The sequence below is a fragment of the Macaca mulatta genome, chromosome 11 (genome assembly GCF_049350105.2).
Source record: "Macaca mulatta isolate MMU2019108-1 chromosome 11, T2T-MMU8v2.0, whole genome shotgun sequence".
NCBI lineage: Eukaryota > Metazoa > Chordata > Mammalia > Primates > Cercopithecidae > Macaca > Macaca mulatta.
The window spans coordinates 66,078,443-66,099,190 of NC_133416.1; the positions used below are offsets into that span (position 1 = coordinate 66,078,443).

At 40.6% G+C, this 20,748-nt stretch overlaps 1 protein-coding gene across 1 annotated transcript in view; it reads right to left on the reverse strand.

Annotated features, from left to right (window-relative positions):
- Positions 1-19,966: 19,966 nt before the first annotated feature.
- LRIG3 (leucine rich repeats and immunoglobulin like domains 3) overlaps positions 19,967-20,748 on the reverse strand; it is a 46,322-nt gene continuing 45,540 nt past the window's right edge. The window contains exon 19 of the mRNA XM_001116602.5: positions 19,967-20,629. Coding sequence (XP_001116602.2) covers positions 20,385-20,629 — 245 coding nt within the window. The 3' untranslated portion in view covers positions 19,967-20,384. The remainder of the gene's footprint in view (positions 20,630-20,748) is intronic.

Genomic DNA, 20,748 nt, shown 5'->3' on the forward strand with positions numbered 1-20,748 from the left:
CTTAGAGATATTAATAATTCACATATTAAGTATGGGGTTAGAGTAGAGATTGGAGTCTAGATATGTCTGACTCCTAAATCTTGGATCTTGTTAATGAACTACTGTGCCACATTAAGTTACAAACATTTGTTTTGTTTGTATAACATTCTCAGTGCTTGTTTCACAGTAATTAAAAAGCATTGAGGTCTGATATAATGCATTTATATCAGAAAGTTTCTCCTGTATTCTCATCCTCTTGACATATTTCTCTCTTCATTCAATAGTAAATACCCAGACATTTCTAAAGATATGGCCTCCCTGAAAATAAACTCAATTGTAAATATTAAAACATAAAATAGATTTAGTTCATATATTTCTTTCCAAGTATCCCCTTAGAAAGTCATTGAGCCTTTTTGATTGTGAAAAGGTAGATACATAATTTGATTGCCTTTACTAGTAGATATCTAACTGGTCACAAAGTAGTAACTTAATCATACATCATTAGACTTAGCTTATCCTCTCATACATTAATCTTTACAATGTGGTCAATAGGAGTCCAGAGTTTATGAGCCATCTCATTGTATTCTTAGAAAGCATTGCATTGGTGGGCAGGCATGGTTAGTTACATCTGGCCACAGGGCGAAGACCCAATGTCTAAAAAAATGATATTACAGTTCACAAGCTCAAACACAATTACACGATTGAGGATTAGGAACTACAGCTTCCAGTTCCACACAAAATACCTATCATGACCTAACCTCTTAAATAGGCTTTCATTTCACCTACTTGTAAAATATCCGAGATGCTGTGGTTGGTTCTCAATTTGCCAAGATGACTACATATTTTAAGGATGATTTTCACTGACTCCATCTTCCAAGTCTATAAACTGAGTCGTATTTTTCCACACCCTAAGAGTAACTTTTTTTAATCCTGCCCATCCTTCAAGGTACAAACTCATCTTTCAAACTCCCTTCATTGACACACTCTTGGTAACAGTTTACACTTGTCTTCACCTCAAGACCACTCTTCAACTTACCTAGGTTCTACCACCACTGCACTTCTGATATTGATTTGGCAGAGTCATAAGAATGCTCAAAAATAAAGACCATTCTTGGCATGCTTTCTATTGGAGCTTTCCACAGAATTGACATAGAAAGAACATGTAGGTACATTCCTAGGCTCAGGCCCTGAAATTCTCTGTTTCTCTGTCTCCTTCTCTCTGCTTCATCATAACTTTTAATTGTCTACCAGATATCTCTAATTGACATATAAATATGCTGGGCTTTTACTTATCATCTTACAAAACAAAACCAAACAAACCTCTTTTTATCTAGTTTTTTTTTTTTTTTTTTTTTTGCAGTGACTGTTCTATTTCTTGTTCCTCTGACAGTATTGTTTATACTTTGAAAGGATTGTTCAAAGTATTGTTTATACTTTTTGTATCTAACTTTTTCCCTTCCTACTCTCTCTTGAACCCATTTTAATCAAGACTTGCACCCATGAATCCATTGAAACAGTGACTATTATTGTCACAAATGATCTCCACATTATTAAGTTTACTGATAAATTATCACTCCTCATCATTCTTGTTAGCTGACTTGATATGGTTAGTATATTAGTCTGTTCTCATGCTGCTATAAGGACATATCCAAGACTGGATAATTAGTAAAGGAAATTGGTTTAATTGACTCACAGTTCTGTAGGGCTGAGGAGGCCTCAGGAAGCTTACAATGTAAGGAGGAAGTGCCAAGCAAAGGTGGAAAAGCCCCTTATAAAAGCATCAGATCTCATAAGAATTCACTCACTATCACGAGAACAGCATGGGGATAACTGCCCGAATGATTCAATCACCTCCTATTATAGGTAATTGAATCATGTGTATGATTCAATTCCGTGTGTCTCTCCCACAACACATGGGGTTTATGGGAACCAAAATTCAAGATGAGATTTGAGTGGGGACACAGCCAAACCTGGACTCTCCCAAATCTCATGCCCTCACATTTCAAAACCAATCATGCCTTTCCAATAGTCCTCCAAAGTCTTAGCTCATTTCAGCATTAACCCAAAAGTCCAAGTCCAAAGTCTCATCTGAGACAAGGCAAGTCCCATCTACATAGGAGCCTGTAAAATGGAAAGTTAGTTAGTTACTTCCTAGATATAATGTAAGTACAGGCTTTGGGTAAATACACTCTTTCCAAATGGGATAAACTGGCCAAAACCAAGGGGCTACAGGCCCCAATCAAGTCCAAAATCCAATATGGCAGTCATTAAATCTTAAAGCTCCAAATGATCTGTTTTGACTCCATGTCTCACATTCAGGTCATATTGATGCAAGAGGTAGGCTCCCATGGCCTTGGGCAGCTCTGGCCCTGTGACTTTGCAAGGTACAGCCTCTCTCCTGACTGCTTTCACAGGTTGGCATTAAGTGACTTTTCCAGGCATAGAGTGCAAGCTGTCAGTGGATCTACCATTCTGGGGATTGGAGGGCAGGGGCCCTCTTCTTGCAGCTCCACTAGGTGGTGTCCCAGTGGGAACTCTGTGTGGGGACTCCGACCCTACCCCTACGTTTCTCTCTGCACTGCCCTAGCAGAGATTCTCCATCAGGGTTGAACCCCTGTGGCAAAACTTCTAAACAGGTATTTACATACATCCTCTGAAATCTAGGTGGGAGTTCCCAAACCTCAATTCTTGACTTCTGTGTACCTGCAGGCCTAACACTATGAGTAAGTTGTCAAGTTGTCAAGGCTGGGGGCTTGCACCCTCTGAAGCAACAGCCTGAGCTGTAAGTTGGCCCATTTTAGCCACAGTTGGAGCAGCTGGGATGCAGAGCATCAAATTCTGATGCCACACGCAGCAGGGGGGTCTTGGGACCCCTAGGGGTCCCTCCTAGGCCTCCAGGGCCTGTGGTGGGAGGGGCTGCCATAAAGGTCTCTGACATGCCCTGGAGACATTTTCCCCATTGTCTCGGCAATTAGCCTTTGGCTCCTCATTTCTTATGCAAATTTCTGCAGCTAGCTTTAATTTCTCCCCAGAAAATGGGATTTTCTTTTCTACTGCATTGTCAGTCTGCAAATTTTCCAAACTTTTATGCTCTACTTCCTCTTGAACGCTTTGCTGCTTAGAAATTTCGTCTGCCAGAAATCCCAAATTCTCTCTCTCAAGTTCAAAGTTCCAGAGATCACTAGGGCACGGACAAAATTTTGCCAGTCTCCTTTGTAAAGAATAGCAAGAATCACCTTTAATTCAGTTCCCAGCAAGTTCCTCATCTCCATCTGAGACAACCTCAGCATGGTCTTTATTGTCCGTATCACTGTCAGCATTTTGGTCAAAGCCCTTCAACAAGTCTCCAGGAAGTTCCAAGCTTTCCTACATTTTCCTATCGTTTTCTGAGCCCTGCAGACTGTTCCAATGTCTGCCTGTGACCCAGTAAGTTCCAAAGTCACTTCCACATTTTCAGGTATGCTTACAGCAGCACCTTCACTCCCAGTACCAATTTACTGTATTAGTCCATTCTCATGCTGCTATAAAGACATGTTCAAGACTGGGTAATTTATAAAGGAAAGAGGTTTTACTGACTCATAGTTCCACAGGGCTGGGAGGCCTCAGGAAACTTACAATTATGGCAGAAGGAGAAGAAAACATATTTTTCTTTACATGGCAAAAGGAAGAAGTGCCAAGCAAAGGGGAAAAAGCCCCTTATAAAACCATGAGATCTCATGAGAACTCACTACCATGAGAACAGCATAGGGGTAACTGCACCCATGATAAAATTACCTCCCACTGGATCCCTCCCATGATATGTGGAGATTATAGGAAATACAATTCAAGATGAGATTTGGATGGGGACACAGCCAAACCATGCCCGTCAGTCATTCCCGTCTCCTTGACACACTTTTTTCACTTGACTTTCACTGCCTTTGCTTCTTTTCCTCCTATGTCACTAGTGGCTCCTTCTCAATCAGCTTAGATGAATACTCCTCATCTTCCAGATCTCTTACTGTTGGAGAGGCCCAGAGCTCAGTCTTGGACCTTGCCTGTTTTCTGTCTATGACCACTCCCAAGGTGAACTAATTTGGTTCAAAGACTTTAAATACCATCTCTATGCTAATGACTCTTCCTAAGTTTATACATTCTGTCAGGCCTCTGAGCCAAAGCTAAGCCATCATATCCCCTGTGACCTGCACATACACATCCAGATGGCCAGTTCCTGCCTTAACTGATAACATTCCATCACAAAAGAAGTAAAAATGGCCTGCTCCTGCCTTAACTGATGACATTACCTTGTGAAATTCTTTTCCTGGCTCATCCTGGCTCAAAAGCTCCCCCACTGAGCACCTTGTGACCCTCACCCCTGCCTGCCAGAGAACCCCCTTTGACTGTAATTTTCCTTTACCTACCCAAATCCTATAAAACGGCCCCACCCCTATCTCTCTTCGCTGACTCTTTTCGGACTCAGCCCGCCTGCACCCAGGTGATTAAAAAGCTTTATTGCTCACACAAAGCCTGTTTGGTGATCTCTTCACATGGACACGCATGACATTTTGGTGCTGTGACACGGATCAGGGGACCTCCCTTGGGAGATCAATCCCTTGTCCTCCTGCTCTTTGCTCCATGAGAAAGATCCACCTACGACCTCTGGTCCTCAGACTGACCAGCCCAAGGAACATCTCCACCAATTTTAAATCTGATAAGTGGCCTCTTTTCACTCTCTTCTCCAACCTCTCTCAGTATCTCTCAACGTCTTTCTCCTTTCAATGTTGGCGCCACACTTCAATCTCTCCCTTCTCTTAATTTCAATTCCTTTCATTTTCTGGTAGAGACAAAAGAGACACGTTTTATCCGTGGACCCAAAACTCCGGCGCCGGTCACGGACTCGGGAAGACAGTCTTCCCTTGGTGTTTAATCACGCAGGCACGCCTGCCTGATTATTCACCCATGTTTCAGAGGTGTCTGATCACCGCGGGGACACCTGCCTTGATCTTTCACCCTTAGCGGCAAGTACTGCTTTTCCGGGTGGGGGCGGGGGGAAGAACCCCCGACCCCCTGTCTGTCTCTACCCCTTCTCTGCTTTTCTGCGGGGCAAGATCCCCCCCAGACCCCTTCTCCGCTTTTCTGGGGGGCAAGAAACCCCCCAACCCCTTCTCTCCCTGTCTCTACTCTCTCTTTTCTCTGGGCTTGCCTCTTTCACTATGGGCAAACTTCCACCCTCCATTCCTCCTCCTTCTCCCTTAGCCTGTGTTCTCAGAACTTAAAACTCTTCAACTCACACCTGACCTAAAACCTAAATGCCTTATTTTCTTTTCTTTTTTTTTTTTTTTGAGACGGAGTCTCGCTGTGTCGCCCAGGCTGGAGTGCAGTGGCCCGATCTCAGCTCACCGCAAGCTCCGCCTCCCGGGTTTACGCCATTCTCCTGCCTCAGCCTCCCGAGTAGCTGGGACTACAGGCGCCCGCGACCTCGCCTGGCTAGTTTTTTTGTATTTTTTAGTAGAGACGGGGTTTCACCATGTTAGCCAGGATGGCCTCGATCTCCTGACCTCGTGATCCACCCGTCTCGGCCTCCCAAAGTGCTGGGATTACAGGCTTGAGCCACCGCGCCCGGCCGTTATTTTCTTCTACAATGCTGCTTAACCCTAATACAAACTCGACAGTAGTTCCAAATAGCCAGAAAATGGCACTTTCGATTTTTCCATCCGACAAGATCTAAATAATTCTTGTCATAAAATGGGTAAACAATCTGAGGTGCCTGACGTCCAGGCATTCTTTTACACATTGTTTCCTCCTTTTTCTCTGTTCCCAATGCGACTCATCCCAAGTCCTCCTTCTTTCCTTCCCGCTTGTCCTCTCAGTCCCAACCCCAAGCGTCCCTGAGTCTTTCTAATCTTCCTTTTCTACAGACCCATCTGACCTCTCCCCTCCTCCCCAGGCTGCTCCTCCCAGGCCGAGCTAGGTCCCAATTCTTCCTCAGCCTCTGCTCCCCCACCCTGTAATCCTTTTATCACTTCTCCTTCTCACACCCTGTCCTGTTTACAGTTTCATTCGGCGACTAGCCCTCCCCCACCCGCCCAGCAATTTCCTCTTAAAAAGGTGCCTACAGTGAAAGGCATAGTCAAGGTTAATGCTTTTTCTTTATCCAACCTCTCCCAAATCAGTTAGCGTTTAGGCTCTTTTTCATCAAATATGAAAAACCCAGCCCAGTTCATGGCTCGTTTGGCAGCAACCCTGAGACGCTTTATGGCCCTAGACCCTAAAAGGTCAAAAGGCCGTCTTATTCTCAGTATACATTTTATTACCCAATCCTCTCCCGACATTAAATAAAACCCCCCAAATTAAATTCCAGCCCTCAAACCCCACAACAGGACTTAATTAACCTCGCCTTCAAGGTATACAATAATAAAGTAGAGGCAGCCAAGTAGCAATGTATTTTTGAGTTGTAATTTCTTGCCTCCACTGTGAGAGAAACCCCAGCAATATCTCCAGCGCACAAGAACTTCCAAATGCCTGAACCGCAGCAGCCAGGCATTCCTCTAGGACCACCTCCCCCAGGAGCTTGCTACAAGTGCCGGAAATCTGGCCACTAGGCCAAGGAATGTCCGCAGCCCAGGATTCCTCCTAAGCCGTGTCCCTCTGTGCGGGACCCCACTGAAAATCAGACTGTTCAACTCACCTGGCAGCCACTTCCAGAGCCCCTGGAACTCTGGCCCAAGGCTCTCTGACTGACTCCTTCCCAGATCTTCTCGGCTTAGCAGCTGAAGACTGACACTGCCTGATTGCCTTGGAAGCCTAGAGGACCATCACAGATGCTCTAGGTAACTCTCACAGTGGAAGTTAAGTCCGTCCCCTTCTTAATCAATTCGGAGGCTACCCACTCCACATTACCTTCTTTTCAAAGGCCTGTTTCCCTTGCCTTCATAACTGTTGTGGGTGTTGATGGCCAGGTTTCTAAACCTCTTAAAACTCCCCAACTCTGGTGCCAAGTTGGACAACATTCTTTAATGCACTCCTTTTTAGTTATCCCCACCTGCCCAGTTCCCTTAGTAGGCCAAGACATTTTAACTAAATTAGCTGCTTCCCTGACTATTCCTAGGCTACAGTCACACCTCATTGCTGCCTTTTCCCCCAGTTCAAAGCCTCCTTCGCATCCTCCCCTTGTATCTCCCCACCTTAACCCACAAGTATAGGATACCTCTACTCCCTCCTTGGCAACTGATCATGCACCCCTTACCAACCCATTAAAACCTAATCACCCTTACCCCGCTCAACGCCAATATCCCATCCCACAGCACGCTTTAAAAGGATTAAAGCCTGTTACCACTCACCTGTTAGAGCATGGCATTTTAAAGCCTGTAAACTCCCCTTACAATTCCCCCATTTTACCTGTCCTAAAACCAGACAAGCCTTACAGGTTAGTTCAGGATCTGCGCCTTATCAACCAAATTGTCCTGCCTATCCACCCCGTGGTGCCAAACCCATATACTCTCCTATCTTCAATACCTCCCTCCACAACCCAGTATTCTGTTCTGGATCTCAAACATACTTTCTTTACTATTCCTTTGCACCCCTTGTCCCAGCCTCTCTTTGCTTTCACGTGGACTGACCCTGACACCCATCAGGCTCAGCAAATTACCTGGGCTGTACTGCCACAAGGCTTCACGGACAGCCCCCATTACTTCAGTCAAGCCCAAATTTTTTCCTCATCTGTTACCTATCTCGGCATAATTCTCATAACAACACAGGTGCTCTCCCTGCTGATCCTGTCCAGCTAATCTCCCAAACCCCAATCCCTTCTACAAAACAACAACTCCTTTCCCTCCTGGGCATGGTCAGTGAGGTCAGAATTCTTACACAAGAGCCGGGACTGTGTCCTGTAGCCTTTCCGTCCAAACAACTTGACCTTACTGTTTTAGCCTAGCCCACAAATCTGCGTGCAGCGGCTGTCACTGCTTTAATAGTGTTAGAGGCCCTAAAAATCACAAACTATGCTCAACTCACTCTCTACAGTTCTCATAACTTCCAAAATCTATTTGCTTCCCCCCACCATCGCTCAAGACAACGACAACGCTTATGCTGATAAGGTAGCTAAAAAGGCAGCCATCAAAAGGCATCAGATTCCATCACTCAGTATAATGCTTATGCTGATAAATAAGTTAGCTAAAAAAGCAGCTAGCATTCCAACTTCTATCCCTCACGGCAGTTTTCCTCCTTCACACAGGTCACTCCCACCTACTCCCCAGCTGAAACTTCCACCTATCAATCTCTTCCCACACAAGGCAAATGGTTCTTAGACCAAGGTAAATATCTTCTTCCAGCCTCACAGGCCCATTCTAGTCTGTCGTCAATTTCATAACCCCTTGCATGTAGGTTACAAGCCACTAGCCCGTCTCTTAGAACCTCTCATTTCCTTTCCATCGTGGAAATCTATCCTCAAGGAAATCACTTCTCAGTGTTCCATCTGCTATTCTACTACTCCTCAGGAATTTCTCAGGCCCCCTCCCTTCCCTACACATCAAGTTCAAGGTTTTGCCCCCCTCCCCAGGACAGGAAAATTGACTTTACTCACATACCTCAAGTCAGGAAACTAAAATACCTCTTAGTCTAGGTAGACACTTTCACTGGATGGGTAGAAGCCTTTCCCACAGGGTCTGAGAAGGCCACCGCGGTCATTTCTTCCCTTCTATCAGACACAATTCCCTGGTTTGCCCTTCCCACCTCTATACAGTCCAATTGCAGACCAGCCTTTATTAGTCAAATCACCGAAGCAGTTTTTCAAGCTCTTGGTATTCAGTGGAACCTTCATACCCCTTACCATCCTCAATTTTCAGGAAAGGTAGAACGGACTAATGGTCTTTTAAAAACACACCTCACCAAGCTCAGTCACTAACTTAAAAAGGACTGGACAATACTTTTACCACTTGCCCTTCTCAGAATTCAGGCCTGTCCTCAGAATGCTACAGGGTACAGCCTGTTTAAGCTCCTGTATAGATGCCCCTTTTATTAGGCCCCAGTCTCATTCCAGACACCAGACCAACTTGGACTGCACCCCAAAAAACCTGTCATCCCTAGTATCTTCTGTCTAGTCATACTCCTATTCACCATTCTCAACTACTCATAAATGCCCTGCTCTTGTTTACATTCCCAGTTTACACTATTTCTCCAAGCCATCACAGCTGATATCTCCTGGTGCTATCCCAAACCACCACTCTTAACTCCCTCTTAAAGTAAATAAATAATCTTTGCTGGCAGGGCTATGCTGAACCTCCTTGGGCACTCTCTAATTAGATGTCCTGGGTCCTCCCAATTCTTAGTCCTCTAGTACCTGTATTTTCTCCTCCTCTTATTCAGACCTTGTGTCTTCCGTTCAGTTTTTCAATTCATACAGAACTGCATCCAGGCCATTGCCAATCATTCTATATGACAAATGCTCCTTCCAGCAACCCCACAATATCGCCTCGTACCACAAAATCTTCCTTCAGCTTAATCTCTCCCACTCTAGGTTCCCACGCCACCCCTAATCCCGCTTGAAGCAGCCCTGAGAAACATCGCCCGTTCTCTCTCCATACCACCCCCCAAAAATTTTCACTGCCCCAACACTTCAACACTATTTTATTTTTCTTATTAATATAAGAAGACAGGAATGTCAGGCCTCTGAGCCAAAGCTAAGCCATATCCCCTGTGACCTGCACATACACATCCAGATGGCCAGTTCCTGCCTTAACTGATGAGATTCCATCACAAAAGAAGTAGAAATGGCCTGCTCCTGCCTTAACTGATGGCATTACCTTGTGAAATTCCTTTTCCTGGCTCATCCTGGCTCAAAAGCTCCCCCACTGAGCACCTTGTGACCCCCCCCACCCCTGCCCGCCAGAGAACAACCCCCTTTGTAATTTTCCTTTACTTACCCCACCCCTATCTCCCTTCTCTGACTCTTTTTGGACTCAGCCCGCCTGCACCCAGGTGATTAAAAAGGTTTATTGTTCATGCAAAGCCTGTTTGGTGGTCTCTTCACACGGATGCACACGACACATTCATCCTAGATTCATATTCAACTGACAACTTGATAGTTCCATTGAGATGTCCCTCAGAATCCATGCATGTATCCAAAGCTGAGCTTTCTGGTTTTTTTGTTTTATTTTGTTTTGTTTTTGAGGTGGAGTCTTGCTCTGTTGTGCCCAGGCTGGAGTGCAGTAGAACAATCTCAGCTCACTGCAACATCGGCCTCCCGGGTTCAAGAGATTCTCCCTCCTCAGTCTCTCAAGTAGCTGGGATCACAGGTGCCTGCAACCATGCCCAGCTAATTTTTTGTATTTTTAGCAGACACAGGGTTTCACCATATTGACTTGAACTCCCGACCTCAGGTGATCTTCCCGCCTCGGCCTCCCAAAGTGCTGGAATTACAGGTGTGAGCCACCACACTCAACCAGCTGACCTTCTCTATGAACCTGATCCTTCACAAACTCCCTCATCTGAGATTAGAAAACTCTATTTCTCATGTTACTCGAACCAAAAACCTTATGGTCATCTTTGAATCCACTTTTTCTGTCATACCCTCTAGCCAATTTATGGCTATATAAAAAATAACCTCACTACCTTTACAGGTAGAACTCTAGTCCAAGTTACTATCATATCTTGCCTGGATTATGAAATGGTTATAGTCTCCTTGCTTCCAGCCTTGCCCTCTTTAGTTTACTATCAGCATAACTATAAGATGAACCTGTTAACATGCCTTCCCTCTGACCAAAGCCCTTCAACTTCTGGGCCTGTCCCATAGAGAAAAGGCCACAGTCCTCGCATGTAAGGCCGTTTTTAGGACCCCTGGTTCTAAAAACCTACCTCTCCGGCTTTACGTGTGACTCCTTTCTGTCTTGGCCACCCACTTGTAGCTACCTCCTCCTGCCCCAACACCACTTCACTGGCAGTTTGTCCATTCTGTGTGGAGTGCTTTTCCTGCACATAACATGGCTGGGTCCCTCACTTCTTTTAGGACATAACTCAAATGAGTGAATTTCCTCTATCTAAAATTTCAGCCCCCACCCCAGATACTAGTAAACTCATCTCCTTGCTTTTTCTTTCTAGCGCTTATCACTATGTAACATACCACATAGCATTTATTTTGCATAATCATCTATCCTCTATAAGCTCAATTAGGATAGCATCTTTTGTCACTGTATCTTCTGCAGGTAAACACAAAATATAAAAAGTGTTCAATGCATGTTTGTTGAATGAATAGTAGGCAATGAATACATTTTAAAACTCTTCGTTGCTCTTCATTTTTTTTACCTTTCTGAAAACTCTTTTCAGATGTCCTTTTAATTCCACTTCATCTGTTTTTCCCCTATACTTTTGCATCTTATCTACACACTCAACAAACTCCCTTCATCTTGTAACCTCTCAGAACCTAGACTCTTGCGTGCAAGTGATTCTTGCCTCTTCAATCTCAAGCATTTTCACATTATACCCACTTTCTAAGAGCCTATTGGAATTCCATTTTAGTTTTCTAATAAATCCTTCAAATTGTATAAAATAAAATGTATTATGTTCTCTCTCCAAACTTTTGTTCCATATCTTGCTTAGCGGTGTTACAGTCCATCTAATCACAAAAGCTAGAGCCACAGTCTCTTCCTCAGTTAGGAAATCCCTTTATGGCCCAAATGGCATTATGCTTTAATCTTCACCCAGCCAATATAAACATATGTGCATGTGTATGTGTCACATATATGGTACACACACATGGCTACATATGAGACATAGAATTAGAGAACATATCCATGGACCAGACTCAAGCAACAAAAAACAACAGACACACACACAGCAGTGACAGAGACGAAAGTGAGTGCTCTATAAAGCTCTAAGTCAGAAAACTGGCAGAGCCAAAAGCTTAATCAAGAGCCAAAAGTTCCCTTGGTGTTGCAAGGAATGGAGGCAGGCTCAAACTGGACATGGGAGCAGGGCTCTCCACCTATAGAAACAGCAGTGACCACGGTCTAGGACTAAGGTATATGTCAATTTGTGAACTTACAGTGCTTGAAGGAGGTAGTACTCGAGCCAATGCCGGCCAGCTCTATGACTGACTATGGCAAGTACCTACATCATCCCTAGCTTTTAATACAAAGCTGTTTCTGGACCAAGGGTCCCATGGTACCACAAGCATAAAACCACTAAAAAGGGAGAGTCAACCCTAAAAGGAAGAAAAGGAAAAAGATAAACCTGCAAACAAAAATTCCAAATCACATAACCAAAACTAACACTAAGAGGGATGGTAAACAAGACAGAGATTGTGTCAGTTTTGAAAAAATAAAAATACAACAATCTTTGTGATTTTGAAATAATTTTAAGATTATCAGAGACACAAGAAAGTAGCACCCGTATAATGTTGTGAAACACAAGCAGGCAGACACAGTTTAATAAGAAATGGCTAAAAACAGAAACATCTAGCATTCTGACATATGTAAAGATAGTCCTCGACATAAAAAAGGTCTTTTTAGATTGCAGTTAAAAATTAGAGCAATAAGAGAATTAAGCGTAATAATTAAGATAATTATTCACCTAGAAAGAACACGTGAGAGTAAATGAGAAATATAAAAGATTATTTGAGGCTCCAAAATACATCTTAAAGGGATTTGAGAATTTCAGAGTAAATGGAAAGGCAGGTAAGCAGTTTTCTAAAAGGTCAAGGTTTTTCCAGAATTATAACAAATTTTCAGATTAAATGGGCATCAGGTCAGGTATGTTAAATAAACTTACATTTAGAACCATTACAATGAAACTGAAAAGGATGAAAGATAAAGTGAAGAGACTTAAAAGCTACCAGAGGGAAAGACGGATCAGTAGCAGAGCACTGACAATAGAGTGAGGACAGATTTCAACAAATGATTCTGAAAGACAGTCAAGTAAAACAACCACCAATGTAATACTTTTTATTCACTAAACCATCATTCAAGTTAGGGCAAGATGAGGATATCTTTAGACCCACAAAAACCATGAGAACATATTTTTTAACAGGTTAAAAGGATTCCTAAGGAATACACAGCTGGCCCTTGAACAGATTGAATTTGAACTACATAGGTCCACTTATATGGAGATTAAAAACAACAACAACAAAAAAACCTGGACCAAAAGTACAGTATTCAAGGGATACCAAACCTGCATATAAGGCAAGTTGACTTCAAAAAAGTGGGTTTCACAGGGCCAACCACAGGACTTGAGTATGTGTGGATTATGGTATACACAGGTGCTCCTGGAATGAATCCCCAGAGTACACTGAGGGACAACTGTAGTTTATCAAGAAGAAAAATTAACCAAATGTAATGAAATTAAGGAGATTGAAGGAATGGTAAAGTATGTTGGTCATTCTAATAAATATGTGGAAACAATTTTTAGAAAAATCCATGAAGACAGTGTAGGTGAGCAGGAAAAGTTTGTTAAATCACTATCTTTCCTGGGAAGACAAAGAAGTATAACCCTTCATTAGTTTAAAGAAAAAAAAAAAAAAACCAGGAGAAGGATAGAAAGAGAGAGAGAGAAAACATGTTAAAATTTTAGTGGTAACTTTACAAAGAATAAGAATATAACTAACCTGTAAGTTCCAAACTAGCAAAGGAAAACAAAAAATTCAAGTCAAGAAAAGGAGAAAATGATGAGAAACAGAACAAAATAAAATAGCAGAAATAGCTCTGCAGGGTGTGGTGGTTCACGCCTATAATCTCAACACTTTGAGAGGCTGAGGCACACGGATCACAAGATCAGGAGTTCAAGACTAGCCCGGCCAACATGGTGAAACCCCGTTTCTACTAAAAATACCAAAATTAGCTGGACATGGTGGCGGATGCCTGTAATCCCAGCTACTCTGGAGGCTGAGGCAGGAGAATGGCTTGAACCCAGGAGGCAGAGGTTACAGTGAGCCACTGTACTCCAGCCTGGGTGACAGAGTGAGATTCTGTCTCAAAAACAAACAAACAAAAAAAAAAGGCATTGTTCCAAATGTATTCATAATTCTCAAATTATAATAGCATGAATTCACTGTGATGGTTAATTTTATATGTCACCTTGACTGGGTTAAGGGATACCCAGATAACTGGCAAAACATTATTTCTGTTTTGGAGGGTGGTTCCATTAGAAATTAGCATTTGAATCAGTGGACCGAGTAAAGATGATCCCTCCACACCAATGTGGACAGGCAACATCCAATCCATTGTAGGTCCAGATAGAACAAAAAACGGGAAGAAAAGTGAATTCACTCTGTGGTAGAGCTGGGAAATCCATCTTATCCTTGTGCTTTGACATCAGAGCTCCAGGTTCCCAGGCCTTAGGTCTTGGACTGAAAGTTACATCATCTGGTTCTCAGGTCTTTGGATCAGGCTGCATTACACCACTGGCTTTCCCGGTTCTCCAGCTTGCAGACAGCATATTGTGGGACTTCCTAGCCTCCATAATCACATAAACCAATTCCCATAATAAATCCATATATATATCTCTCTCTCCTACCGGTTCTGTTTTTCTGTAGAACCCTAATACACACGCCTATAAAAAACTAAATATGACCATGTTGGGAAAAGTTTTAAGTATATTTTGATTATAACAGACACAATTTTTTTTATTGTGATTAAAACAACGCAACATAAACTTACCATCTTAAAACTTAAGTGTACAGCTCAGTAATGTTAAGCATACTCACATTGTTCAGGAACAGATTTCCAGAAGTTTTCCATCTTGCAAATCTGAAAATCTATATCCGTTAAGCGACAACTCCCATTTCCCCGTCCCACCAGCCCCTGGTAACTACTATTCTACTTTCTGTTTCTTTGCCTACTTCATATACTTCATGTAAATCATACTTCAGAAATGGCACAGTAAGATTGGAAATGACAAAACTGGGAAAAATATACCAAGCAAATAAAAAATTAACTTCATAAAGAATAGACAGATATCAGACACTCCAAGCAAGTTAAACCTTGAGTAACACTGATTTTTAAGAAGTGGGCCATGAGAGATGCAGTAATGAAGGAGACCAAGGAAAATGACCAGCAAGATAAGTAGGACTAGGAAAATGTAGAGTTTCATTAAGGTGCTACAACAATGTATTAGTCCAGTAAAATAAAAACCGTAAACATATGGTCAAGTGTGGAAGTTAGAAAAACTGGCGATCTTGGCAAAAGCAATTTCAATTGAACATGAACAAATTTTTATCTTCCCAGGCTGAAAAGGAACTAAGATTTTGAGACGTTTGAATGAGAAAAATAAGAGAGGGGATAACATAGAGGCAAGGTTAAGGGAAGATGGATATTGCATTATAGGATTCTCACAATCAAATTTATAGTTGAGGACAAAAGAGGGACGGCAACTTCTCACTCCAGCTACATCACTATAGTTCCCCCATAAACCCCATACTTTTTAACTTGGAGCCACTCAGTGTTCCACAGAAAAGAAAAACATCTCTTGATGCACGTGGCCACCTGTTTACCTTTAGTAAACTGCACAAGTTGACTTCCTGCTAAGTGCCCACACATCATCTAATTCATCATGTGATTACACGGCTAAGTGCTAGACCACATTACCTGGCGATTGTCAAAAACAGATCTTTTCACTTCATTTCTTCCTAGAAAGTATCTGATTAACACAGAGGTTAACTGTTTTAGTATTTTATACAATGACATCACAGCTGGCTTAGTAATAGCTGCTTCTCTGTGATTTTATCAGATGGTTCACAGGGTTCTTTGGGAAAACAGCTATTATGCTTGGGGTAAAAGCAAAAGCTTTGTCTTGGAAGAACTGAATTCTGCCAAGTGAGAAAGAAGAAAAAACATTTCAGGACAAAAGTTTTGTTGTTTATCTAGCACTTTCTTGAGATAATATTTGTCTTAGTAACGTTACAGTATCTATAGCATCTAAGATAGCACCTAGCACAGTAGCCATTCAAATGTTTGCAGAACTCAATATGAAATATGTACAATGATGTTTAGTTTATAAAAGGACACAGTGCATAGGGGTGGATAAGGAGTACTGTATGGTCAAAACATTCGGGGGTGATGAGAAGCATGGCTTGAAGGGTGAGCAGGGATGTGTACGAAAGGTCTTATATGACATAACTAGGATTTAAAATTAGTCATCGAAGGTTTTCAAACAGGGAGGCGACCCATTCAGATTTACTTTAGAAAAAAAGTATTTCTGGTGACAGCAAAGACAATGGATTAGATAAAACAAGGGAGGAGAAGATGAGTTAAAACACTGCTACAAAGGGGATGAACTTCAGCTGTGGCAATGGGATAAGCGGGAAGGTATCATCAGCCTTGAGAAAACTCAGGAGCAAAACCATCAGGCATGGTGATTACAGTGATTAAACAAGAGAGTACCAGAACTGGAACTGCTGTCAATGCAGGTGGAGAAAAGAGATAATTGGCTTAACCTGGGACATGCTGGTGAGGCCCATGTAACACTTCCAGGTAGTAGTTAGAAAGTAAACATTTGGAGACAATCACTGCCAGTTACAGGGGCCTACTGAGCTATAGCATTTAACACATCAATAGTAAGTATTTATTCATGAACCTGTTTCCCGTCCCACTGATAATTAGAATAAGATTTTATTCATTTTTCACATCACCAGAGCATAAGAAATGTTTGAAAACTGAGTGTATTGTTACCAAATTTCAACTCTGAGCTGTAGTTAGATCAAAACACAGCTATAGGAAGTAATCTCAAAATAACCACCAAAACAACTAGAATAACCTCATAAAAGTATTAGGTGTTGTACTGAAGAAAAAAAGAGTTAAGAAAAAAGTTAAGAAGCCAAAGTTCAACATGAAACCCAACAAAGGTATACAAAAAAATTATAGAAGAAAAGCAAGAATTGTACGGTTGTGAATTCCCTTTTTGTATTCTTTAAAATGTATTCTTAAAATGTCTTTAATTAAAACATGTAATTTTAATTAAAAGCTATATGTGAATGTTGGTTTAACTTTTCTGGTATTCACGGGTATCAACCATCACATAGGCAGATATGGAATCCAGATCTGACACTAAAAATAATAGGAATGAAAAATGAACTTGTAATTTTTACAATAGTGAGAATGAACTTGATAAATTATGCACATTTTAATCTACAATATAGACTTTTTTTTTTTTTTTTTTGAGACGGAGTCTGGCTCTGTTGCCCAGGCTGGAGTACAGTGGCCGGATCTCAGCTCACTGCAAGGTCCGCCTCCCAGGTTTACGCCATTCTCCTGCCTCAGCCTCCCGAGTAGCTGGGACTACAGGCGCCCGCCACCACGCCCAGCTAGTTTTTTATATTTTTTAGTAGAGACGGGGTTTCAATGTGTTAGCCAGGATGGTCTCGATCTCCTGACCTCGTGATCCGCCCATCTCCGCCTCCCAAAGTGCTGGGATTATAGGCTTGAGCCACCATGCCCGGCCTACAATATAGACTTTCATGTTTTATCTTAATAATATACCTTGAGTAAAATAGAATTTCTTTGTCAAAAGACATCCCATTCAGTAACAGATTTTTCAACAACAACAAAAAACCAAATGGCCCAAGTTATTGAGATAATTCAGAAAATATGTGGGCAAAACCGCTTCTCTATTAAAATAAAATACCAATGAAAATACTTCTGTGCCATTTTAGCTCACATTTGAGACCAAGCAAGATAATTATTTCAGGACTTTCCTATTACACATTTGTTTAAGAAATGCTCCATGAAAAAGGTTAAGTTCTGGCACCTAGATATTTCTGGAGTATGAAAATTATTCAATTCATGAAGAAACTGTACCTCTCTTTGAAGACTAATTGTTTTCTTGGCAGGGTATTGTGTTATCCAATGTGTTAATAGAATGCTGTCTTAAACGATGAGTTCTAACTTATCCTATTACATAAATCTGATCACTTCAGATTGCAAGAGTGGGAAGGACAGCTCAGGTATTTTGCAAGGACATGTGGTTCCCACTCTCTTGAAGAATACCAGTATAGCACATCTATCATAATATTGGGTATAAATTACTTCCTATCACATTGAATTGAAAGAAATAAAGCCTCCCAAGTTGTGTACAAACACCAAACCACTTTCTTTTCTTCTGTCAATCTTTAAAAAGTAGTATGGCTCTATTGTGACCAATAACTTTTGGTTTCTTTTTGTAGAAAGGCTGTGAAAATAAGTTATATATATTCCAGATACTTAACTTTCATAAAATTTTGCCAGAACTAAGGAATGCTTTTCTTCCCCAATATCCTACAATTAGTGCCAATAGTGGAATTAAGATAAAAACAATACAGAAATTTTGTGAACATCTTTTAAGATATGTTGTACATAAACTCATATCAAAAAGCATAGGATGATTAAACTGGAATTTTTAAGCATTCCTCCAAGCAATGTGACATTTATCTACATTAGGCTTTTTACATTGAGTCTATGTTATTTTAGGCTATCGTACCACCTACTAATTCATTTTAATTTAATATGGAGTCTCAAAATTGTATATATTCTTTTCCTGCAAATTGTGAAAGAGAAATCAAGTTCCTACTCTTTCTCCAGACAGTTAAGATTACATCTAATTCACACATTTCAGCACATACACACAGTAAAAGGGTAAAATCATATTGATGTAGAGTGAATCTGATTTTTGAATTTCAAGCATTAATGATTTAAACCTTTGTGCTGAAGTATGGAAAAATTAAATCCTTTAAAAGAAGTTCATAATAACTGAAAAAGGCCCCATCTGGCAATAATGAAGACAAATTAACAATAAAATTTTGAAAATCTGGCAATATGATCAAGCCAAAGTATACCAAATTACTTCTCTGTACTTAGTCACTGGTGGCCCAAGGAAGGATCAACTTCCTGTCTTGGACTCTGACTCTGGCGTCTACATTAAAGCAGGAAAATCGACTGCAATCTGGGTTCCAGGCTTCTGGCTCACAAGCAACAAAGCTCAAAACTTACTAAAAGCTGGAAGACTTTACCCTCGACATATTCTCTAAGAAGAATCCGCTTTTTGAATAGCTGCTTTCAGTTTAGTTCAAAGACAAGACAATGGCATAAATTCACACCTTGAAGGTTAGCTGATTTTTAAAGCTTATTGTGCTATATTAACTTCTTTTGTGCCAATTTATATTGAGCAAGAGGGTTTTTCTTTAAACTACACATATGCGCTAGAATTTACTAAAGAAGAAAGTTTGATAATCTGAATTAAACTGAATTGCTTTTCCACTGAATTATTTTGAATTGTGTCATCTAGTTTTGAAACTATTGTTATATTCATTTTTCTGTGTATATATGCCTGTCATGTAATTACATTTTTCAATAAATACTGTTTTAAAACAAATGTTTTAAATAGTTTTATGTGCTTAAGTAACAAATTTTATACTTAGTTTTTAACCAAACCTTGATGATCAAAGAAAATATTTCGGTAATTGTTCAAGACTAGGTTAGAAATACCATTTATATACAAACTGCTCTTCCAGCAGAAAATCAATAAAAACAGAAAACAATTCTAGCAGCATCTCATTATAACCTGGAACAGCGCATGAAAGTCCACCTCTGCAATAGCCATTTTAGCTATAGACATGTGCAATAAACCACTCGCTTGTTGTAAGAAAAGGAACGGCAAAAGTGAAACTACTTGATAAGCATAAGGCATTGGACCATGTAAACCATTATTATAATTAAAGAATCATGAATTGAGCAGTGATTGATGGAATGGTAGTTGTACTATATTACACCAGATTATAACAACAAATCTTTTTTTGTTCATAGGTTTAGAAATAAATTAATGTACCTTAAATCTCTGTAGCTCCTTCTCGTTTACAATTGTGCTTGCATATGCACAATCTGATTTCAATCTGTATTACAACAATCCTGGGAGGTAGAAAGAACGGTCATTTTTGTTCGTACTTTAACGGGCTAAATAAAATTCCCATCAGTTTGAGACGTCATAATGTGAACTAATTAAGCCTAAGTTGTGCTGAAAATAATAAAAATTGTTATTGTATAAATGGGGCTTGGCATCAAATTGACACATTTTATTAAATATAATGTGCAAAATATAATGAAGTAATTTCTATTTAAAAAAACGGTACAAGGCAGATATTATTTAAAATGCTTTAGTAACTCATTTTCAATAAAAAGAAATCTGGCATTATAAAAATACATAAAATAATCATGATTTATAGCATTAATTTATGTAAGATACTTTTTTGCATTAAAAAAAGTTATAAAATAGTTTAAAAAGGTATTCTTATATGAGCATCATTCCCAGTATAAAAATTTTCATAACTTTTTGTAATTTTGGTTCATCTGTATAAATAAAGCATTTTTACCCTTTTAAAATTCATAACTCCATTTAAAAAACATAAGATTCTCTCTCTTTTAAATAAAAGTTCACTTGAGGTAGTATGTTAAGCTTTTCCTTTGGTCTCATTCAGTCTATGTGTCCAAGTCATACGACTGAAAATTTGGAGTCCTGTAGTTCTCTAAAGTCTGTTTAAAGGTACAAATGTGATTGTCTTCCTGAAAATCTGTCCTTTCTTTCCCATCTTCCTCTGACCCAGAGTCCAAGTCTGGGGAAGAATGAGCTTTCAAATAAAAGGCTCTTGGCTGACAATCTGATGGCTGTCCAAAGCTTGAATAGGCATCTAGGTGAGGTCTCCTGAGAGCTTTTCCAAATGTACCTGAAAGAAAGAAACACCTTGAGCACAGGGGTCCCTTTGCTAGCATGTGAATCAATAAAACCCATTGCAAATGAAGAAACATCTTACCCCATGAATACGAGTAAGTGTTTTCTACAAGT